General features: G+C 45.4%; 2 protein-coding genes and 1 non-coding gene across 4 annotated transcripts in view; 1 reads left to right on the plus strand and 2 right to left on the minus strand.

The window, feature by feature from the left end:
* The window catches only part of SF3B3 (splicing factor 3b subunit 3), a 34,202-nt gene extending 28,154 nt beyond the window's left edge, over positions 1–6,048 (minus strand). Inside the window, exons 1-5 of the mRNA XM_069087642.1 lie at positions 5,898–6,048; positions 4,868–5,007; positions 3,744–4,070; positions 2,515–2,687; positions 1,892–2,033 (exon numbers count right to left, since the gene is read on the minus strand). Of these exons, the coding sequence (XP_068943743.1) occupies positions 1,892–2,033; positions 2,515–2,687; positions 3,744–4,070; positions 4,868–4,937 (712 nt within the window). The 5' untranslated portion in view covers positions 4,938–5,007; positions 5,898–6,048. The remainder of the gene's footprint in view (positions 1–1,891; positions 2,034–2,514; positions 2,688–3,743; positions 4,071–4,867; positions 5,008–5,897) is intronic.
* LOC138160890 (small nucleolar RNA SNORD111) lies at positions 3,022–3,103 on the minus strand. Its single transcript, XR_011168219.1, has one exon. It is a non-coding gene; the product is annotated as a small nucleolar RNA SNORD111 (small nucleolar RNA).
* Positions 6,049–6,498: 450 nt separating the features above from the next.
* COG4 (component of oligomeric golgi complex 4) overlaps positions 6,499–24,319 on the plus strand; it is a 31,565-nt gene continuing 13,744 nt past the window's right edge. For both annotated transcript variants that reach the window (XM_069087646.1, XM_069087647.1), the window contains exons 1-10: positions 6,499–6,699; positions 9,104–9,186; positions 11,462–11,576; positions 12,582–12,756; positions 13,378–13,571; positions 16,150–16,255; positions 16,682–16,839; positions 17,554–17,612; positions 19,871–20,004; positions 23,547–23,665. In XM_069087646.1, the coding sequence (XP_068943747.1) occupies positions 6,538–6,699; positions 9,104–9,186; positions 11,462–11,576; positions 12,582–12,756; positions 13,378–13,571; positions 16,150–16,255; positions 16,682–16,839; positions 17,554–17,612; positions 19,871–20,004; positions 23,547–23,665 (1,305 nt within the window). In that variant the 5' untranslated portion in view covers positions 6,499–6,537. The remainder of the gene's footprint in view (positions 6,700–9,103; positions 9,187–11,461; positions 11,577–12,581; positions 12,757–13,377; positions 13,572–16,149; positions 16,256–16,681; positions 16,840–17,553; positions 17,613–19,870; positions 20,005–23,546; positions 23,666–24,319) is intronic.

Consider the following 24,319-nt stretch of genomic DNA (forward strand, 5'->3'; position numbering starts at 1 on the left):
ACACACACACACACACACACACACACACACACACACACACACACACAACCTAGCCGTGTGACCTTGGGCAAGTTACTTAACCCCAACTGCCCTCCAAAAAGCAATAAATAAATAAATAGAAAGGGTGATGGACAAGATGATCTTTAAGATCTCTGCCAGCTCTAACTGGCACCACTCCTTTTTCCTCTTTTCTAATGCTAAACCTTCCACTGATACTGTGGGGGGGGGGGAGGCCCTGCATCCTCAAGGACACACTTCAAGTGTGGCCCCTTGACTGAATCCAAACTTCACAGAACAGAATTCCTTAATGAAAAGAATTTTTTCAGTAAAACTCGGACTCACTCAAAAGACCAAACCCAAGTATCTAGAAGGCCATAAGTGGCCTCAAGGCTGCAGGTTCCCCAACCCTGTCCAAGACTAGCATTTATCTCTGGATATAGTGTTGTTGGTTTATGCTTCATTCTCTGAAAGATGATCAAGGACGTCAGGAAGAGAACGCCATGACCTGCATGTGAATTTGATTTAAGTGAGGGAGGGCTGTGCAAAGTCACCAGTCTCCTTTTCTCCTCCTGAGTCATCTGGGTCCAGGGGAGAGGTACAGATCAGGACTGGAGATGCAGTGGGAGACCTTGGTCTTTCTCACTTTGACTGAGGAAGGGCCCATTGTGATTAGGACTAGTTAAGAAAAGAGTCAAGGCAACTCCAAAAGACTGCTGGAAAATGCTATCCATAGCCAGAAAAAGACTTTGGAGTCTGAATGCAGATGAAAACATACTATTTGCTCTCTCTTTTTTTTGTTTGTTTTCTTGTAGTTCTTTCCATTGGTTCAAATTCTTCTTTACAACATGACTAACATGGAAATATGTTTATAATGTGAATATATATGTAGAACCCGTATCAGACTGTATGCTATCTTGGGTAAGGGGGAAAAATTTAAAACTAAAAATCTTATGGAAGTGATTGTTGAAAACTAGACTTTTCAGAAAGTCAAGAAATGACACCTATTACCTATTAAAAAAAATCAATCTGGGAGGGAAAGACCCTCAGGGTTTTTGGGAAACAGAAACAATTACTATTTACACTCAAAGTCATCAGAGCCTAAACAATGACTACTAAGTGGACTTGGGCTGGAACCTATAGTTGGCCAACCAATGAGAGCCAGAGTGCATTTGGTTTAAGCAAGGTCTTTAAAAAGGAAGAAATCTAGCCAGTAAACTCCAAGATATCTTTCTAGGATTCAGTCATCAAAATTTACATTCCTTTGGGCAGAGCACCCACAATTAAGGGTATAATACCCTAGGTGGACAGAGGGAAGGAAGAAAATGGGAGGGGCTCCTGACATATTAACAACTGAACCCTCCCATTTCCTAATATTTTCAAACACACTCTCACTCACTCCTTCCAGTTGACCTTACCGAATGCTCCCCAATTTCTTTCCTTTCACTCAAATAATCACTGAAAATGTGTTCCATATCTACTTTCTATGCATTCATTCTCCCTCCGGACTTCACTGTAATCTACTGAAATCATCACATAAAGCAGCTGGATTCAATGACCTTCAGCTATCAATCTATAACCCTATGTTCTTCAAAGTTTTCTTATCAAATCCAAGGGCCTTATCTCAGCTCTCATTTTCTATGTCTCCATCTCACACTGATAACAAATTCCTTCTTGGAATGTATGACACTGAATTTCCTGTGGGCATCTTTTTTCCTTATTCTCCCTCTTACCCCAAAACTGTCTTTAGCTCACACCTTTGCCTTTCAGGATCACTCCCACATGGAAGATTTCTACATCGAATCTCATTTGCCTCACTCCAGCCTGACTGAGATGAGGCCAAGCCATGAGATCGGCCGAGGAAGGGCAGGAAGCAGCTTGAGGGAGGTGGTACCTGTGATGAGGAAGTTGCCATGCTCCTCCAAGGGCTCACTATATTTTCGGACCACGTGGTTTAACCCTAAATCTAACTCATAGAAAGTGAGCGTCTGTTGGGTATTGGCTGCTGCTTCTCCTGTTGGATCATTGTCTGCTTCCTACGAACAAAGAGAGGAACAAAACCAGGTTAGAATCACTTCATATAATTCCCTGGCAACAAGAAAGCAAGCCTTTCTTCTATGTCTCATGGGACTCACAATGGGTTTCCCCCCACTGTCTACATTGAGGAAACAAAAATCCCTTCCCCCACCCTTAAGTTCTCTGATCTAACTTCTATCTACAATTTGTTTGTACAGGTCCTTTGCCTGTCATCTCTCCCATTAGAAAATAAGCTCCCCGAGGGCAGACATCTTTCACCGTTCTACGCATCTTCAGTGTGCAGGATAAATGTTTACTAATTAGGGCAGTAACTTAATGCATACAAATAAATTCTTAAACACTTCCAGGGAAAAGGCAACAGCCCACTGGTAAATGTAGGAATGGAGAAGGCATGATAACACAAACAAGGAGCTACAAAGCAGAAGGCATTCTTTAGAAAATGCTGACCCAATCTGAAACCTAATCTACAGTCTCCCTTACCTCATAATCCATCTCCAGACAAGCAAACATGGGATTTTCAAATCCAACATCTACTCCCACCACATGATAAACCAAAGTATTCGCCTTGTGGGCTTCCAAAGGGGAGGAAATGGTAAGCCGGGCAGCAGCATCTCTGTTCAGAATGTAAACCAACTTCTGCTTTTCAATGGCACCTAAAGACGAAGATAAAACACAAACATAAGCACCCCATATCATTAAAAAAAAAAAAATTAAAGCCAAGACCTGAACCCAGGTGTTTCTGACTTAAAAGTCCAATGGTCTACCAAGTTGTTGCTCAAGTTCAACAACCAGTAAATATCACTTCAATAACTGTGTCTCTCCTACAACACCATACTTTCCGTCTCTGTACTTCACAATTTCTTTAAAAAATTGGCTTGTGTGTTCCTATGTGTTTAAGGTAATCTCGGACCTGGTGAAAAGTTCTTTTCAGTCTGAGATCCACTATTCCAATTATTTCAGGAATACTTGGTGAGAGTTTCCCTCTCAAAGCCTGATCAGTTATACACCACACTTTCCTCAGAAGAAATCTCAGAGAAGAGACATGAATGTACATCATCATTTCAGGGTGATGGAAACATTTATACCCAAGGTCAAACAAGCCAACTTCCTCCCTAAAACAGGCACTCCTCCCCCCCCCACCTAAAATAAGATATAACCTTGCTCTAGAGGAGGGAGGGTGGCTATGAAAACTACAGAAAGCAAAGAAAGGATTTTTTACATTGATACAACTGTTTAAAAAGACAGAAGTCACTTTCAAGCTACTGTTTGGATGACACATTTCATGCATCAGTAATTGTAGAGGTGGGCAGTAATTGTACTGTAAGACAGCTAGGTGGCACAGTGGATGTACTTCAAGGCCTAAATTCAGAAAGATTCATCTTCCTTAGTTCAAATCTGGCCTCAGACTCTCTCTAGCTGTGTGACCCTGGGCAAGTCACTGAACCCTCTTTGCCTCAATTTTCTCATCTCTCAAACGAGCTGGAGAAGGAAATGGCAAACCATTCCAGTATCTTTGCCAAGAAAACCCCAAAATGGGGTCATAGAGTTGTACTGACATCTTGTCAAGAGAAACTTTGCATTTTCTAAGCAGGTTAACCTACAGTCTCAGAAATTAGGGTTTCTAGCACATAGAAATCTCACCTTAAAACTAAGCCATCAGTACAACCAGAGCTAGAGCTATAAAGAACCCGGCTGCAAAAAGCACTTACTAATCATGACAGCTCTGCCTTTGGGATCAACAGCTAAGAACTGTCCAGGGACAATTCGTCGGCACCCACTCTTGCCAAAAGTTTCCTGATGGATCTTCTCAAACATGTTCTTGGATGGCTGATACTCCAAGATGACAATTCGGCCCGAGTCACTGCCAACTACAATGTAATCTTTTGTACCACCTGTCAACCTGAAGGCCATGAGGGATCTGATAACACCAAACACTTCCACAGTCAATAGGGTATGCACCTTCCCCGTGTTGGGGTCAGGCCGGAGCAGCTCCAAAATCTTCCCTCGAGAAACAACAATCTCCTGTTGTTTGGTTCCTAGATTACCAAAGAGGGGAGAAGATGATAATGAGCAATCATTAAAATCTATTTGAAAAAAGTAACACAGAAGTACTGACAAATGAAGGCAAATGATCTCTATAACAAGATGCAGCAAGTAAGAAAATGCATTAAAAATATTTTTATCATACCTATTCTCTTTAAGAGGTCTCTCTGTCATCACACTGAGTGTCCCCCACCCCAGAAATATACTTCCTTCTCACCACCTGGAAATCCCTGGCTTTCTTCAGGACTCAGCTCCACCTTCTACACAGATCCCCAGTGCTCCAAGTGTCCTCCCTCCCCAAACTACTTCATTTTCATCGTGCATATATTCTGTATGTGCCATTTTATATCCATGGGTCTCTCTTCTCCTTAAAGGCAAGACTAGTAGCCTTCTTTGTAAACTCCCTCACCCCCCCAATCTGGTTTAACGGCACAATAAACACTGAATTCTTATTGACTGATTTATCCATCCTATCTCTCCAGACAGACTGAGTTCCTTCAGCAAAGGCTGATCTTTCTTTCTCCCACAGCACTCTGGGGATCAATTAATGTTTGCTGAACTTCTAGTGACTTCTGAAAGATCCTGTGAGACAGATAAATATAACCCTGAGGTGACCTGTTACACAACCAACTTTAGGGATTGTGAAATGGATGAGGCTAATAGGCATTTGCAAACTGCTGGCTCTAGCCGTTTTGGTAGATCACTGAAAACTGCATTTGTTGGTCTGTTAGACAAAAATATAAATGCTACTTTGTTTTCAAACTAAAAAAGCCATGACTTGAGAACTTACCTGAGAAGTTGCCATGAATGGCAAAGCTGATACCAGTGGCTCGCTGCAAGGTCAAGTTGTACAGGAACATGGTGGCAAAATAACAGGGTCACCCAGTGCCTCTGAATTCAAGTTTCAATATAGACCTGCTCCAAGATGCTCTAAGAATACGCAAAAACATAAATAAAAGAGTTAGCTTCAAACCCCATGGCTTGGTTTGGATGGTAGGCTGGTTCATAAAGCAAACATTTTTAGTGTTTTTTTTTTCTCTTCAATAATTTAAAGGGGAAGGTTAACATAAACCCGTTCCAAGTTCTCAGCGTTTCCTCCCAAAGAATATTAAACCAAGGATGCAGTGTTTACACTAAAAGCCCCGAGCTGGATCAAGGCAAGCTCAAACATGCGCCAGCAGCTAGGTAACCTTTAACCTCCTCCAGTCTCTGTTTCCCCACCTGTAAAATGGGGATCACAGCACTGATCTCCCAGGCTTGTTAACGAGATGAAGGAAATGAGCGCTTTGCAAACACCCTTTGCTCTGATCTTCACTGAGTCAGGGGTGGGTGCTGCTGCGACGCCCTTTTCACAGACCTGGAGGCGAAGGGCTTAGCCTGCAGCAGCACCGCTGGGAAGGGTCTGGCGCTGGGAGCACCGCGCCACCCCGGAGGCTTTCTCCGCCGCCCCCGCCCCAGGGCCCAGGCCTCAACCATCCCGCAGCAGGATAACCGGTCGGGTCGGACCGCTCCTCCGTCTCCCTCCCGCCCCCGCGGCCTCTGCCTCGCCCGGCCTCACCCGGCCCTCCACCTCTCGCCGCCTCCAGAGGGCAGCCCGGGGCCCGCTCAGCTCAGAAAAAAGGACGAAGAAGCGGGGGGCCTCCCGCCACACGTGCTGCCCTCTCCCCACTGCCCCGACAAGGCCCGAGGTCTGAGGCCTAGGCCCAGCCGCCCCCGCCGCAGGCCCGGCCCGCCAGGCCCTCCAAGCGTCGGCGGGGACCGGCTCCCCTTCATGCCTCCCGTCCCCCGGGGTGCGTGGGGCTCGCGGAGCCGCTACGTACCCTGCGGGCGGGCAGGATGGCGCAGATATTCGACGGATAGAGATATTCCCCCCCGCCACAGGGTCTAAGCTGCCAAGAGCGCCATTCCGCCAGCTGCCTACATTCGCCAAACGAGTCAAGTGCGCAGACGCCGCGCGAGGACCTTTCGGTCCCGCGCCAGAGGGAGAGAGGTAGCCGGCACTGCGCCTGATCAGTCGTCCTCCCCAAACCCCTCCCCACCTCCAGCTTGTTCTATTTTTAAAATTAAACCAATCTAAAATTTCTCCTTCCCTCCTGGCGGAGAAAGCAGATACTTAGGAACCAGAGTGCATCATTTCATAAGTCAGTGACGAAAGTGTCTGCCATTTACTCCGATTGAGATGATGTATGCAAAGCAATGCCGACCTTGAAGCGCTTATGGAAATGACAGCTGCTCGTTATGATCATTATACAAGATGCCCCGAGAGTTTTAGTGCATATCTTTGTCACTAGAAGCTTAAAAGTGGACTAGTACTTTTCGGACAGCCCTAATTTGTTATCCCGCCCCCCCCCACCCCATTCCTATTGTTACAGGCACCACCCGGGGCAGCCACGAGCGCGAGGGGGGAGGGGAGGAGGGGGACCTCCCTTGAGCTGCCGGAAGTGCGGTGTCGGCACCAAGATGGCGGATCCCAGCTCCCCAGTCAAGCCGTCCGGAGGGGCGGCGGTGGTGGCTGAGGGGATGGGAGGCGGCTGCTGCTCGGAGGTCCCTACCGAGCTCATCCGCTCCCTGACCGAGCTGCAGGAGCTGGAGGCAGTGTACGAGCGTCTTTGCAGTGAGGAGGTGGGGGCCACCTCCCCTTCTCCCCGGGAGGCCCGGGCCTCATTCTCGCCTCCCGACCCGGGGACAGGCGGCTGGGAAGGGGCAAGGCCCGGAGGGGTGTGTGATGCGGGGGGAGTCAGGGAGCCCCGGGGTCCCAGGCCGCCCCGGACTCTCCCGCCGGCCGCGATTCTCACTTAATTCCACCAATCTCAGTTTCTCTCTTGTGTAAAATGGGGACGAGAATCGCTCCCCCATGCTGATGGGTGCAAAGCGCTTTCCGACATTTAAAGCGCTTCGCGAACGTCAGGCTCATTGTCTTTGTTCGGGGCTAGCGGGGGCGGGGGGGAGCGCGGGGCGCGGCGGCCCCCCCTCTCCCGCGATCCGCTGGGGGGCCACGTTCTACGGAGCAGTGACCGTGGGGCGGCCACGAGGCCGCGGAGCCCACCCCCCTAACAATGCCGATCGATTGATTGATGATTGATTATTAGTGTCGTGGGCTCGGTCTGGTGAAGCAAGCCTCTTTCCGTGATCGCTGGTTTTACATGCATAAAATAAAACGCGCTGGGCTTACCAAGGAAAGCGGTTATAGTGAAACAGTTGTCAAGATATTAAAAAAAAGGAAGAGAGTGCAAAGACACGCCCCCTCCCCAGCTTAACACACACCATTACAGGTTGTTGAGACTAAAGAAAGTAGAACGTCAAGTATATTACGTGGAAAAGCAAACCAGTCAATTCAGCAAACCTTTATTAAGAGCCTGCTGTGGGCCAGGCTCGGTGCTAAGTGCCACAACTGAGACCTTGAGGCTTTTTCCCAACCCTGGGGGATCAAAAGACCCCCTCCCCCGTCCCAACCCCCAGCTTTCACTTCTTAGTAAGAAACAGTCTTTCCTAAATCCCGGCTTAGGCAGGGACAGAGCCCTGCGTTCCAGGTCTCTTGGGAAAGGAAGGGGGGAATCTGCAGATGAGTTTGATTTTAAAAGAGCCACATGCACTTTAAACAGCAAAACCAGATAATCGATGAGTTCAGTTATTTGCACTTGAAATTCGTTTCCACACACAATAATGTTACTTAATGTCACTATCTCTTCCTCCATTTGTCTTCGTGTGTGTTTTTCCTTCCATAACTCCCTGATAGTCATATGTTCTGTTGTTACTATTTTCTCACTAATACTCATTCACAAAAGTGACATCATTGCAATCCATTACATTGATATACCATAGTCTGTTCATTGACTGAGTGACTGATATTCGATGGTGTATTCAACCATTCAGCAACTGTTGGAGGTATTTCCAGTTTTTTGCAATTACAAATTACATATGTATAAATATGTGTATATATACACGTATTTTTGTATAGACACACATATATGTATATGCATATACGTGTATATGCACATTAAATAGCTATAACCTATAAATAGCTATACCTTAATGTATATTCCCAATAATGGGATAATTGAGTCAAAAGTTATTATTTTTGTCATTCTTGTGGTATACTGCTAAGTTGTCTTCCAAAAATTTAAATGTTCTGTGGAACTCTTTAAGACTTTGCTGGGAAAGGTTGATTTAGATCTCTGTTAAATGTCAGAACCTATTGGAACCTGGAGACCTCTTAAGCTGAACCAGCTTTTACATTCTTGTCACATGCACCAAATCCACTATTTACTGCCTGTATGTCACATTCTTTACAGAGCAGAAGTAACAATCCATTCATTTAATACTCTTGTCAGATTGGGCATCTGCATGGGGAACAGTGAAAAGATCATCAGATCATAGATCTAGAGTTGGAAACAGTTTTAAAGATCAGCTTGTACAGTCTCCTTATTTTACAGAGGAGGAAACTAAGGTCCAGAGATGTTCCGTGTTTTGCCTGAGGTCACACAAATCCAGGTCTGACTCCAAGATTTGTATACAGCCAAAGCTTCTATTTAAAGTTGGGTATAAAGGGCTACTTTAAGCCCATGCCAACTATCATGTTCTCTTATCATTAATATCTTTGAGGGTGATCAAACATTTATGAGCACCAACTACGGCAGTTAAGTGCACCCTACACAAGGTTTTTTAAGCAATGACCTGCTTTTCCAAGTTTGACACTTTTGACCTAGCACTTAACCACCATCCTAAGTACCTCATTCATTGAATTTGACAAGACTTGTAGAAGTCTCCAGGGGCTATTACATAGAGTTTTATTTTATATGTACTGATTGTATTCAGTACTGGACACAGTGAGTTTTCCCTTGAAACCAGACTGAGCTATTTCAATGGAATTGAATGGGACTGTACTTTTTGGCTTTTAGAAAATAATTTCTGCTCCCTCCTCTCCCTCTATCCCCTAGGCACATGACCCCGTGTTGAAGAATAAAACTTGTCTCTTCAGAGATAGTGTAAACCCTGGAAATGACACGAGCTCTTTTGTTTGTTTCAGAAAGTGGTGGAAGAAGAGCTGGATGCCCTTCTGGAGCAGCAGAGCACCATGGAGACCAAGATGATCGCCCTGCATCGAATGGGGTGAGTCGCTGTGGCTCATCAGGGATGATTCTCCCATCACAGTGTAGTAGAATGGGAAGAGCACTGGATTTGGAGTCAGAGCATCTGCTTTGTGGAATCTCCTTCCTGCTGTGTGACCTTCCTTAATCCCTGTGTGACCCCACCTCTGGGAGCCTCAGTGTCCTCATCTGTAAAGTGAAGGAGTCAGATGGAAGCAGCAGCTCTTAATCCTTTTAGTGTCAGACTCCTTTGGTGGTGAGGTGAAACCTATGAATGCCTTCTCAGAACGTTTTTAAATACATAAGATTAAAAAGCAAGCCAGTTGTATTGAACTAAAGATATAAAGTGTGACCCTCGGCAAGTGATTTAACCCTGTTTGCCTCAGTTTCCTCATCTGAAAAATGAGCTAGAGAAGGAAATGTCAAACCGCTCCAGTATCTTTGCCAAGAAAACCCCAAAAGGAATCACAAAGAGTCAGATAAAACTGAAATGATTGAAGAACAACAAAAAAGATGTAAACCTAATAGTTTCCATTGGATAAATTAGCAATTTTGTTGGTTTCTTTTTATGTTTCTGGTTGTGTTTGAGTCTGATTATCATCTCTTTGCATACAACTCACACATTTATATACCTAGATATCGTCTATCTCCTGAGCTCCATTCCCATTTCACTAACTTCTTCCTCATCATTTCAAATTGCTTGTCTCAGAGACATCTCAAAATTCAACCTGTCAAAACAGAGCTCAATAAATTTCCCCCCAAACCTGCCTCTACCAGCCTTCTCTGTTTCTGTCAGACCCCACCATTTTTTCAGTCTCACGAATTCTTAACTCTGGTATTATTCTTTACTCCTCACTCCCTCTCTGCTCATATCCAGTCAGTTTCCAAATCTTACTGTCTCTCCCTCCACATCTTTTCTTATGTCCTTCCTCTTCTGTGTACCCACGCAGCCACCACCTTATTTTCACCTCAGACTCTGGCATTGGCTTTCCAGTAGGTCTCCTTGCCTCATAACTCTCCCCAGACCAGGCCGTCTTCCACACAATTGCCAGAGGGAATTTTTTCCTTAAACACTGGTCTGACCATATCACTGTCCTCCTCCATAAACTCCTATGACTCCCTATCACCCCAGGGATCAGATTAGGTGTATTATACCTTATCTTTCCCACTCTATTACTTTACTGGCCTTCCCACACTATGTGGGAAGCCAAACTGACCCTCTCTATGTTCCTCACCCATACAGCACTCCTTCCCTCTCTCCATGCACTGACCATCTTTTGTGCCTCCATTGTGCCCCTTCCTCATCTCTGCCTCATAGACTCCCACCCTCCTTCAAGATACAGCTCAAGCCCCTCCTGCTAAACAGAGTCAGTCAGAACTTTCCCTTCCTCCTTTATTTTTTTTTTTACTTTTTCATACATATGAACATTGGTGGTGTCAGACTCAGAAGGGGCCACTGAACCATACGTGAGGATCCCTGCAGACCACATGTTGACTCAGAAAACCACTTATTAACGTCATCTGTGTTCTATTGTGTTTTTATTTATTTTGCTAAACATTTCCCAGTGACATTTTAATCTGGCTTGGACCACACTCAGTAATGTCACAAGTACATTGTGGCCTTAGGCCGTGTGTTTGACACCTCTGACATATGCATTGTCTCCTCCAATAGACCATAAGTTCCTTGAGAGCAGAGATCATTGAATTTTTCTGTCTTTGTATCCTCAGTACCTTGCACAGTCTTTGGCACATATTAGGCACTTAATAAAGGCTTGTTAGTTGATTGATTGCAATATAGAGGCAAAGTCAATTATGTTTGGAACACATGTTTAGAGCCTATACTACATCTGGATGTTTGCTAAAATCATTGGAAATTCTTTTTTGATAGCATGATTTTCTTTGCTGCTTAGTTTGGAAACTCTATTGTCTAATTTTTGTTATCATATCTTTCTGGTTGATAACTTTGGTAGACAGAGAACTTTTCTAGTAAGCTTGAACATTCCAGTCAAGAAAAGGCTTGGTTTGATGCTGACTGTTGTCCAGAGCTGTACTGGGGATGACCGGGGATTGCAGAAGAAACTTAAATGTTATGACTCTTAGGGGCAGCCAGGTAGCACAGCAAGAAAGAGCGCCGGCTCCAGTGTCGGGATGACCTGGGGATCCGGGCTTAGACACTTAGCACCCACCCAGAAACACCTGGCCATGTAACCTTGAGCAAGTTACTTAACCCCGATTGCTTTAAAAAAATAAATAAATATTATGACTCTTTTGTATCTGCTGCTCATATGTGTTTGCAGCCCCAACCTGCAGCTGATTGAGGGAGATGCCAAGCAGCTGGCTGGAATGATCACCTTCACTTGCAGCCTGGCAGAAAATGTCTCCAGCAAAGTCCGTCAGCTTGACCTGGCCAAGGTAATAAAAACTGCCTAGAAGAAGAGCTGGGGGGCAGGAGATGTCTCCCCAAGTTTGGGCTTTCAGTCTCAGTTTCCCCTACCTATAAATGATGTCATAACCCATACTTTCAAATTCTGTGTTAATCTTTTCTGGACATGGTTGCTTGCATTCAGCTGCTACAGTGAGGTACTTCAGCTGCTACCTGAGGAAAAACTATTTAATAGCTAGAGATTTCTAACAGTGGAGTTGGCTGCCTCCCGAAGTGATCAGTTCCATTTCACAGCAGATCTCCAAATTGAGGCACATGGGGTGTTTTGGATGGAGTGGAGTAGTGTTCAGGTGGAAATTGAACTAGATGTCTGTGAGGTCAGTCCCTTCTCTCTCTGGGACTCTGACTTGGCAATGACCTTTTCTCTACCTTCATGCTTCATAGTGATGTCATTACTTTGTTTGAAGTGTTATTCATTTCCAGGATATTAATTATCCTGAAATATGCTCACAGATAAATATGGACACATTTTAATGGAAATGCAAAATTTCATATCTAATATATTTACTTGTGTTATCTTTGTTGTTGGCTTCTATTAAAATGGATGGTTGAGCTGACCATATGAATGTTATTCCTAGTATTGATCATTATCAATATTAATTTGAATTATCTATCTGTGATAAACAATTGATTAAAACAATAGTTGTAGGGGCAACTAGGTAGCTCAGTGAATAGAGCACTTGCCCAGGAGTCAGGAGGACACGAGTTCAAATCTGGCCTCAGACACTTAACACTTTACTAGCTGTGTGACCTTAGGCAAGTCACTTAACCCCAATTGCCCTGCCTTCCCCCCTCTTAAAAAAGCAAAAAGCAAAAACCAATCAGAACAATAGTTGTTGAGCTCCCACATGCTTAACATTGGGAACTGAAGGTGACTTCACACTCATCTGAGCCAGACCCCCAGCCCTGGATCTGTTGGAAAAATTGGTTTTCACAGGCATGGGAGATGGTTTCTAAATAGTGTCTCTTTATAGAATCGCCTCTATCAAGCCATCCAGAGAGCTGATGACATCTTAGACTTGAAGTTTTGTATGGACGGGGTTCAGACAGCTCTAAGGAATGAAGACTATGAGCAGGCAGCTGCTCACATCCACCGCTACCTGTCTCTGGACAAGTCAGTCATTGAGCTTAGCCGACAAGGCAAAGAAGGTGAGCTTTCCCCGCAGCTGTTTGTAGTGTCTGCGGCTGGATTTCCAGTTCAGTTATTAATACTGACCAAAGCAAGCGTGTATGAGCTCAGAGGATGGAATTGGGTGGAAAAGGGCAAGCAGAAGCCATGCAGTTCTAGGCTGGGATGCCCATACAGGCCCTTTGGCCAGTTTTACTCCTGGCTTTGCACTAACACCGAAAGTGGTATTTCTGGAGCACAGTCACTAAGCTCCTCTTATGACACTATTTGAACTGGTATAGGCACATGACCATCGTGTGTACCAATAAAATATCTTTCAGACCATGTCTTAGATACCTTCTCTTAGCAGGAAAATTGTGTAGCTTTCCTGATTTTTTTGATAAGGAAAAGTATCTTGAAAGGCAATTTGATGTGGAAGTGACACGATTTTAGGGAGAGGTCTAGAAAAGCCATATGTAAGAGTAGAAATGAAACTGAGGATGGACCAAACTGGACTTTCTGTCCTCCTCCCATTTAACGACCTTGTAAATCCCCAGTAAGAGGATAAGGTGATTGAGCCTAGACTCTTCAGGGTCTTGACCCTGATAGTAAGGCACTTATTATGTCCTTTACCCTGTCTTTTCCTCCCGTCCCCCACATAGGCAGTATGATTGATGCTAACCTCAAGTTGCTTCAGGATGCCGAGCAGCGTCTCAAGGCCATTGTGACAGAAAAGTTTGACATTGCCACCAAGGACGGGGATCTGCCTCAAGTGGAGCGATTCTTCAAGATCTTCCCTTTGTTGGGTTTACATGAGGAAGGCTTAAGCAAATTTTCAGAATACCTGTGCAAGCAGGTATGAACTCAGGTGGCGTAGTTGGGAGGGATGGGAGCTCTGGGCTAGGATGGGCTGGATTCCTGTCGGAGGTACTCCCTCTCCCCAAGAGGCATTTCTGCATCCCATCCTTCTTTCTCTTGCTTGTTCCCCAAGGCAGGATGGATGTAGTCTCTGGACACCTGCTGATACCCACCTCTTCCTATAGACCAGTAAGAAGTATTGGGAAACTTAAGAGACAGACCATCCTGCCGTAATGTCAGCCCATCCCCAGTGCATCCAATCTTCTCCTCCAGCTCTCTGTTTGTCTTAGGGCCAACAGAGCTTCTGATGAGTCAGGGTTACATAGAGGCCTGTGCTAAGCCACATTTAGGTGAAGCAGACAGGCCCTATGACTTTTGGGTAGTAAACAAGGGCAGGTTTGCAAATACAGGAGAAATTTCTCCCTCCCTTTCCCCCTTCCTCCACCTCCTCAAGGCAGAACAGACCAGACGTTCCAAAGGTGACTTCTTCAGCCACCAAAGAGCACTGGCTCTGGAATTAGAGAACCTGAATTCAGATCCCACCTCTGACTTTAACTGCTTTTGTGACCTTGGGCAAGTCATTTAACTTCCCTGAGGCTCAGTTTCTTCATCTCTCGGTTGTGGGGGTTGGACTAGATAAACCTACAGAGTTTATCTTATAATTCTAGGTCTATGATTCTATGATCCTGCCTAAATAATTCACTAAGAATAGCCCTTCATACTAGAAATTCTCCATTATCATCCTGGGATTGGTACCAACTGGGATTTAAGGAGCTTCTGCCCCTGGTCAGTTAGAAGTACTTCTCCTAATATTAAAGATTCCCTGATTTTCTCATTAATTGAGTGGAATTGACAAGTTAGACTTGGGAAGACCACTGAGGTGTTTTGCCTGGCAGTAAGTATAATATACCTTTTCAGAACATAGTAAAACTGAGAAAACTAGTTAAAGTTTAAGAATTAACATCAGATTAGAAGGAGGACAGAAGTTGAGAAGATACCACACATAGTTGCCACAGTTTCAGCTTAACCTGTTCAGAGAAGCCATTGATGCTGAAAAACAGGAAATGGAAAAAAGACAAGATTCTGGCTTTGGGTGTAACTATTTTCTATAAAAGTTTAACTGTTATAAAGTAGTTACCACAATGAAAATGCCCAAAGGCACAGAAACTATCTTAGCAAACCTTTGATTTCTTTGTCAGGCAGAGATAGGACAGCCAGATGCCCTGAGTTTAGAACAGAAACTCATTATGAAACATTTTGGAGGTGGTTTGCAGAAGGTTATAAGGAGCAGCATCTCATAAAATAGTGAAAAGCAGGGGAGACAAAAACAAGTCTGCAGAAAACTTGGCAGAAGACCCAACAAAGCTGTATCATCCTAAGAGCATTCATAGGTAAAACTGGCAGGCAGTAAATAGGCATAAAATGGAAAAGATTTGTCAGCATTTCTAGAATCTATTTTCATCATCACCAGCAGCAGCACCACATTTGGAGAGGCCCTGCAGATAGACAGTGAGTAGAGACCAGAATTGAGTAGGAGGAGGAGAGCAGGATGAATTTGATGTAGGAAATTGTGCAGTGCTCCTGACATTCCCAAGCTGTTCTCTAGCAGAAAGATTGCCTTTTAATACCAGTGTTCTCCCAGTGATGCTGTCTGATGTATGGATATATACATACCATATATTTTAATCTGGGACCACCGCAGTCTTTGAAGTGTCGAAGTTGTAAGTGACTCACAGGTTGATGAAGAAGTGGATGGGTGCAAGTCAGATGTCAAAGAGGAATAAGGCCTATGTCAGGGAAATAAAAGTTGAGAGGAGAAGAGGTGGTCCAATCCCATGGCAAGTGGACACCCTGAGTATTTCACTAGTACCCCCAAAATGCATAAAAGCCTAGAGGAAAACCTCGCTGCGTCACACAGAATGAGAAAGCGCAAATAGGCTATGATCTCTTCTTTTTTTTTTCTTTTTAAATCAATTGGGGTTAAGTAACTTGCTCAAGGTTACATGGCCAGTTATTTCTGGGTATGGTGCTAAGTATCTGAGGCTGGATTTGATCCTAGGTCATCCCGACACTGGAGCCGGTGCTCTTATTCACTGAGCCACCTGGCCGCCCCTAAGCAATTGGGGTTAAGTAACTTGCTCAAGGTTACACAGCCAGGTGTTTCTGGGTGGGTGCTAAGTGTCTGAGCCCAGGATTCAATCCCAGATCATCCCAACTCTGGGGCTGGTGCTCTTACTCGCTGTGCTACCTGGCCGCCCCTCTATGATCTCTTCTGCTAGAAGGAAGACCCACATCGACAGAATCGTGGATCTGTTGATATGTGCTCATACACACAGAAAATGCTAACCTGTATAAATTGAAGATGAGCTGCCTCTATATTATAGACCCTTCTTTTCCTGGATTGTTTTAAGCAATCTAGAATATAGTAGAGACAAATTTGTACCATGTTGGCCATTGGAGAAATGGTAAAATTGGAAAAGACAGGTAGATCCGAAGGTCCTTGTGCCAGGAAGAATAGCTCAGGCAAAGATGTAGTTGGCATTTGGCTGGTTTATTTTGGGTTTTCTCTTCTTTAGGTGGCAAGCAAAGCAGAAGAAAACATGCTTCTTGTGCTGGGGACAGACATGAGTGACAGAAGAGCAGCAGTCATTTTTGCAGATACCCTCACACTTCTATTCGAAGGTAACCCTCTCTTCCCACCTTCCTGGAAAATGGAGACATTCCTGTTGTCCTGTTGAAGAACTGCATTCTAAGATTTCTTCTCTCCCCTCTTTGTTTTTCTGATGGAACTAATCTTATTTCTAAACTAATCTGCATAACTTGCTTTATGCCAAGCAGGAATGGAGGAATTTATATATTGACTTTTTGAGGAAATTATTCCTTTCTAGCAGGTAGTTCTTAATTTCTCATCACTCAGGTCTTAGGGCTCATCTAATGTTTTGACCTTTTATAATTACTGGAAATAAATGCTAAGGCAGTTTAAACCCAAGCTAAATTACTAGAAGACTCAGCTTGGGGTGAAAGAGTCCAGAGTTTGTGTGGATAAGGAAAATGGGTGATACGGCGATATGAACTTGCAGATCCAGCCTCTCGTTTTCTCTCACCCAGGAATTGCCCGAATTGTTGAGACCCACCAACCTATTGTGGAGACCTATTATGGACCAGGCCGCCTCTACACCCTGATCAGACACCTGCAGCTGGAGTGTGACCGGCAAGTGGAGAAGGTGGTTGACAAGTTCATTAAGCAGAGGGACTATCACCGCCAGGTAAAGGGTGAGAGTGTGGCTGATGCCAAGCCCACCACACCACAGGAGGGGCTCGCCCGGGCCGAGGGCGGGCTCAGACTTAACAGTGTGGAGGGGGTGGCAGAAGAGGCCTGCGCCTCTGTACGAGAATTCAAACTCTGCACTTGTCTGTCCTGAAAGAATGTTGTTCCCCAGCTGAGGCCTGAGAAGGAAATACATAACAAGTGTCAGGTTGTTGATGTGTCCTCACTAGAGCCTGGCACCTAGACCTGGCTCCTCTGTTTACTGCTGTATGACCTTGAGAGAGTCATCTGACCCCTCAAGTGGGAAAAATACCTCTGCCCAGCCTGCCTCTCAAGGGTATTGGGAGGTTCTTGAAATGAGCTCTTGTCTACACAGGCACTACGTACAAATCCTGTCAAAACCAGTCTCTCCTTGGGAATGGATGTGATTGAATGAAAAGGAAGGTCATAGAAATGGTGCCATTCATTCCAGAGAATCCTAGACTTTGGGATTCACTAATCACACATCAATTGCTGCTCTGTGTGTCCTTTTCAGCGTAAGATTTGTCTGAGAATTCATGGGCATCACAAAGAGCCAGAATTAACCAACTAGTTGGTCATTACAGAAAGCAAGCAATAGACCACGAGGGCGCACCCAGAGATTGTCATGACAGATGAGCCTGTTGAGAGCTAACCAGGCAGAAGCTGGCTAACATCTCTCCTTTGGTTGTAGTTCCAGCTTGTCCAGAATAGTATGATGAGGAGTTCAGCAGCGGAGAAGATTGAGCCGAGGTAATAAACCTTCCCTTCTTTACATCATACAGGAGGACACAGAACCTTTTCCAGGACAATGTAATCTCTAGTTTTCAAACCCATCTTAGAACTGTTTCTTATTCCTAATTAGCATTGTTGTTGCTTTTTACATATGGAGTTATTTTTTACAGTGAAGGTAAACATAATATTTCTCTGCGTCTTTCTCCAAATATAGTCTCTTCCTGTTGAGATATTAGAATTTTTGAGACTGTACAATATGTCCTTGGTTTTTATTTATTTGGACATATATTTTCATAGAAAAATTATTTACTATACTTTAATTTTCTTTTCATGAGAAACCACTTTTATCAGTATGAGGGAAACCTTTTTCTGCTTGCTAAGTCACATTTGGAACAAAAAAAGGCTAACTGTGAAATGTCCAGGATTATTGGTACGTAACAGCAAATGGAACATTTTTCGGTTTCCTGACACCATCTGCTTTGATTCTCTGTCCCTGAAAGTTGGGACCTGGGAACCCTGTGGAAGGTACTGGAAGAGTAAGGGGATATGTATGGGAAACAGAGATTTTTCATGGTACGTGAAAAAGATGGGATTCTTCTGCTGCCTTGTGGCTTAGACTCATAGGATCTTGTGGTAGAAGGGGATCATCTGATCCCCTCCTTCATTTTACAAGGAAAGAACCAGAAACCTGTGGAGGTTTAGTGTTCTGCCCCAAGTAACACAACTGAATAGTGGTATGGGGGTTTGGGGAGGGAGGGGAACTGGTTCAGACTTAAGATGTCATCAGTGCAGAGAACTCCTGGTGTAAGACAACCGTCTCTGATGTAGACCAGCATCTCATCTGTATGTTACAGTCTTAGAGACATGAATAAAAGAAAAAACATTTATTAAAAAATTAGAGGATTGTCGTTCAGGGGGCTGCTGATGGTCACAAAGTGCATCTGTATCAGATGCAGAACTTGAGCCTTTGTCTTCCTTGCTCCAAAGCCAGTCCTCCATCCACTGTAACAGTAGCCTTCATACTCATGGAGACCCCAGATGAAAATGTAATTGGGAAATATTGAGTAAAATTTTAAAATGCATACTAGAATACTGTAGATAAAGATTTATATGTAGTTTTCTAAGTCAGCATGTGGCCCTTGCTGCCTTTCCTCCTGCACAGTACGAAATACTCAGTTTGAAGGAAGGTGTGTAGAAAACATAGCTGTATCATCAAATAGCTCTGCTTTCCCGAAAAAGAGGAAGAGACACTTGCCCAGGCAGCACAGGCCTCCCTAGTCACAGTACCCCCTTTCTAGCTGTGTCTGTGGGTCATCCTCACGGCCAAGACACTTGACGATGCTCCCCTGAGAGACCTGATGGGATCCTGCCTAGGAGAAGGGAGCAAAGCTAAGGCAGAATCAACAGGCACACACTCAGATGAGATGTTTAAGACATGGCGGTTCAGAGGGGTGGCCAGGTAGCACAGCAAGTAAGAGCACCGGCTCCAGTGTTGGGACGACCTGGAGATCGAATCCCGGGCTCAGACAATTAGCACCCACCCAGAAACACCTGGCCGTGTAACCTTGAGCAAGTTACTTAACCCCAATTGCTTAGGGGCAGCCAGGTGGCTCAGCGAGTAAGAGTACCGGCTCCAGTGTTGGGACGACCTGGAGATCGAATCCCGGGCTCAGACACTCAGCACCACACCCAGAAATAACTGGCTCGTGTAACCTTGAGCAAGTTACTTAACCCCAATTGCTTTTAAAAAAAAAAAAAAAGAAGACATGGTGGTTCAGGCAGAGAGCACTTAACTGAGTCAAGAGGCCTGAATTCTCCCTGGCTTTGGCTTGGCTGCTGTCAAACTATCATTTTACATGAGATACTTTGCCCCTTTGTCCTTCCTGGCCTACACTGTGTCCCTCCCAGGATTGTAGGGAGCATCAGAGGACATCATGGGAAATGGGAAGGAGCATACAGATATAAGGTGGCCAGACATGCCCCAAACCAGCCGAGGCAGCCACACCTGAGAATTTTTTTTTGTCTTCATGGCTTAAGTGAAGTAAAGGCCACTTGTCAGTTCTGCTCAGTGCCCTTTTGGGGTCTTAGACCATCAGCAGTGCTGAGGAACCCTGCAGACTGATTGTAGCTGATTGCTGAGTCTTCAGAGCTTCCTGTGCCAGATGGCGGCTCTCTGGCTGATTCCTGTCCCTAGGGACCCTGTGGGGTGTGGGGATCAGACTGTATTCTTCTCTGTTATGTGTCCCACTGCCATAACGTTTTCCCCTGCTTCCCAGGGAACTGGATCCTATTCTGACAGAGGTCACCCTGATGAATGCACACAGTGAGCTGTACCTGCGCTTCCTCAAGAAAAGGATCAGCTCTGATTTCGAGGTGGGCGACTCCATGGCCTCAGAAGAAGTGAAGCAAGGTAAGACCCCCTGAGGCGGCTGGGCCAAGAGTGGGGCTTTCTGAAGTCTCACACTATTGATGTAAAATAGTACAAGCCTGCTTAGCCATGCTGGTTTAGGGAGAAGGACTCTGAGGAAGAGTTCCTAGGCTGATAGGAAGGAGGAGGTAAAAGTGGCAGTAGAACTCCTCTGATCCAGTCCCTGTATTTTAAAGGGGAGCAAAATGGGATTCCCAGAGATTATGATGTTGGCCTAGGGTCACAAAGGCAGTGAGCAGAGAAGCTGAGACCAGAATGTAAAAGTCTGGTACTTTTAACTCCATATCACACTACGTGCACCTTGATCAGTGTCTTGGATAAAGGCACAAATAACATGCTTACCAGATTTGTAGGTGTAGGGGACAAAAACTGGGAGGGACCCAGGTGAGAGAAGATTCAGAAAAATAGTGACAGCCTGGGACATCAGGCCTGGCACATGGGAGCCTAACAAGTACTTACTGCTTGATTGTTTGGGCTGGAGTTAGGATGAAAATCGAAAGGCATCTGAAAGGTAAGTTCTTATACTTTGGTTTTTAAAAAAAAGTCCAAGATGAGGGGGGAACAGCTGTACATTTTATCTGAAGAAGATTTGGGGGGTAGGTGGACTGTAAGCTCATTACAGATCCACAGTTTGATGTGGCAGCCGTGAAAGTCTGCAGTCATTAGCTCCTTAGGAGGGCCGTGATGTCCATGGCCAAGGAGGTGACAGACAGGACTGCTGTTCTCTTCTCCGGTCAGACCACAGTTCTGGGTGCCCCGTTTTGGGATGGTTGTTGATGGAGAGGCTGAGGAGCATCTCGAGAAGGCAATAAGGCCAGTGATGGCCCCGAGTCCAGGCCTTGGAAGGATCATTTGAAGGAAGTGGGAGGTGGTTAGCCCAGAGAAGAGAAGCCTTGGGGAGAACATGATGGCCATTTTCAGGTTTTTGAAGGGTCCTCATGTGGAGAAGGACCTCAGAGAACCAAGAACAGCCGGTGGAAGTCACAAAGGGGCAACGTTAGCCTTGGAAAGACTGAAGAAATACTTGCTAACAATCAGAACTGTCCCATGGCGGAATAGGCCTCCTCCAGGGGTAGTTAGCGTCTGCTCCATGGAGGGCTGCTGTCAGGCGGGTCGTAGGAGAAATTCTTGTATAGGTTTGGGGTGACCCCTGTGGCCTGGGCAGTTTCTCTCAGCTCTGAGATTGGGGGGGCCTCCTTTACTGCTCTGTTTTGTGGTTGTTGCTCCCATTGTTGGATGTTTTTCACAGGGATAAATGTCTGTAAAGAAATAGGCATAATAAATAGTCCAGTGCCATTTATGTTTTTGCTTTTCCTATGCTTAAAAAGACACGAATCATTCAGCCAGTATTGGGCAAATAGCCGTAGAGTCCCCTGCACTCAGCCTTTTGGCAGACCTAGCCTCGCTTGGCCCAGGCTTCCAGTCAGCCAGGTGTGTGACCTCAGAGTCACCCTTGGCTCCTCACTCTCCTTCACTGCCCACAGTCATTGTCATGTCCTGTCCATTCACCTTCTTGGCATCACTTACATCCAGGTTCTTTCTGCTCACATGGCCATCATCTTGGTCCAGCCCTTATCTTCTCTCATCTGAACCATGACAGGGGCTCTCTGAAGGAGAGGATTCTTTCCCTTTGCCTTTGTATCCCTAGCGCCTACCCCTGTGCTTGGCACATAGGTCCTTAATAAAGGCTTGTTGATTGGTTGGTTGGTCAGTTAATGTGCCCTGGTAGGTCTAGCCCTGAATTAATATTAAAGAGAGGCACTAGGGCATGATGCTTTTTGCTGTTGGTGACTATTATATTTGCTCAGCTCATGGAACTGAGCTCATTTAGTAGCCTACTACTACTACTACTACCACCACCACCACCACTACCACTACCACCACCACTACTACTACTACTGCATTTAGTAGCCTCCTACTAAACATAAGCAAGTCTCCTCCCAAGATACTTAGAGCCTTAAGAGCTTAACACTGTATTCATATTTAAAGCACTGTCCAAACATGAGATATTATCATTGTTATTGTCTCAAATTGTCCTGTAGCTTCGTTTTCCTGTTCTGGCCAATGGCGTGGATCTACTACCCAGGTTTTTCTAGTAGTAAGATGTTCCTTTTGCCCCTTCCTGGAAGGACAGTAGCTGTCCTTTTGGCTCCCTTTACTAGTGGAGAAGGGTCATAGTGGCCTTTGTGCTTTCCAGAATCAGAGTGGAAGCTGGGCCTGTTAGTTTCTCTTATGTTCCCACATAGCAGTCAGTCCGTAGTTTTTGGCCGTCCCCGGCCCCAGTCATTGGCTAATGGTTCTTCTTGTACTTTGGAGGATCCAAGGCCTAGCACCTCTGGGGTGAGGACTTGCCGAGCCCTCTTCAGGAACTCTTATCGACCTTTGGTGTCCACTTGTCTCCCAGTTCTCACCTACGGTTCCAAGAAGCTGTAGGATGGGCAGTGGCCACATCCTGTTAAAACTGTTTTGGCAGACGGGCTAACCTAGGTTGAGGGTAACCCCTCAGACTCTTTGGTAAGTTAGGAGGATGTCTTCCCCAAGCGTGTGACAACTTCCCCTGGCATAATAGGTAAATGAGAACAATTTGTTCATCAGCCATGAAGGCAACTGAAGCAGGCACTGGGGAGCCCTTAGAGCTTGGTCAGACATAAGACACCAACACATAAGGTCGTCCACTCCAGTCGTCCTGACTTTTGTCCTGCCGCTGGACTTTGATGACTGGAAGAGAGTGAAGCTGATAACTTCATGCGCCTCTGCCTCACTTAAATCTAATTCATAAGCAAGTCAGAACACTAGCCCGTGATGTCACTGGTCCTCTTTGAAAATGAAGGACGAGGGGGCGGCCAGGTGGCTCCGTGAGTAAGAGCGCCGGCCCCGGAGTTGGGAGACCCGGGATCGGTTCCGGCCTCAGATACTCGGCACCCACACAAAATAACTGGCTGTGTAACCTTGAGCAAGTTACTTAACCCCAATTGCTTTAAAAAAAAAAAAAGTGAAGGATGAACAGCGTTTTCTATACAGTCTCAGATGTCTTCTTTTTTCTAGACAGCTCTAGGGTTTCTTCTGACTTGAAGTTTTAGAAAATTTATGTGGCTAAAAGGTGAAAGCTGCTCTGCCAGCCATTGAAAGGTGATTGATGATGTTCCCCTTTCACTCCCGACAGCTCTTGAGTCTTCCATCTCCCACCATTGTGCTCCATCCTGCAGTGCAGGGAGCCTCTCCCCGCCAGCCTGCACGTCCCATTCTTTCTCACGTTTTAGAAGTGATCAGCAAGCTAACTGGGAAGAGAGACCGTGAACCCACAAAGCCAGAATGTTCACCATTCGGGTCAGGGAGCAAGCAGCCTCAGGCCAGGGGCCTCACTTGGCCTGGATCTGAATCTGATGAATGCCAGGTGGCCGTAGGCCCCTTCATCAGCTTTCAGTTTGGGAAGAGGAAGAGGAAGCATTTTCTTTTTTCCTTTTGAAGTAGCAAAGCCCCAAACACATTTTTATTTCTCACTGCTTTATTGATTATCTCCATAGAGCATCAGAAGTGTCTAGACAAGCTTCTCAACAACTGCCTGCTAAGCTGTACCATGCAGGAGCTGATTGGCTATTATATTACCATGGAAGAGTATTTCATGCGAGAGACGGTCAACAAGGTAGGCCATGACACCTTAAGAGACAAGCCTTCTCTTTCTGAGCAGCCAAGACAGAGGAAATCAAAGGGCAGTTGAACATTCTGTGGTCCTGCTGTAGAAGCAGGCTTGCATACCACCTTGCCCTGGGACAACCTTGGAGGAAGGGGGCAGACCTGAGGATTTCATTGGTACTGAGGATTCCTGGTGAGGAAATGCAGATCTTTTGAATCTGTAGCTTTATAGTTTTATCAAATTGTCTTTCACATATCACAAATTATCTGTGCAGAGTATCAGCTTAAATGACCTCAGGCCATTATCTGCATGAGGGAGAAGGGGGAGAGAGCAGCTGGTGCTGAATGGGGGTGCCCCAAATTCATCTAGAAGTGAATTGTCTCTTCCCACGCTAGTCCATCCTTCAAACAACTACCACAGTGATTTCTCTTAAGTGTAGATCTGTTTATGTTGGTCCCTTAATCAGTAAACTCCCATTGATTCTAGAAGCAAATTTAGACTCCTCTGTTTAGCTTTTTAAGGTCCTTCACAATTTGGTCTCCACCAGTTTTCCCAGACTCATTCTAGATTACTCCCTCCCACCCTTCTCTCTGTTCCTCACACAATATTCCTCATCCCATATATGCCTTTGTACAGCTGTCTCTCCTGCCCATATCCATATCA

The sequence above is a fragment of the Petaurus breviceps genome, unplaced genomic scaffold (assembly GCF_028583685.1).
Source record: "Petaurus breviceps papuanus isolate PSGF00001 unplaced genomic scaffold, PetGlider_PUasm1.0 182, whole genome shotgun sequence".
Lineage (NCBI taxonomy): Eukaryota > Metazoa > Chordata > Mammalia > Diprotodontia > Petauridae > Petaurus > Petaurus breviceps.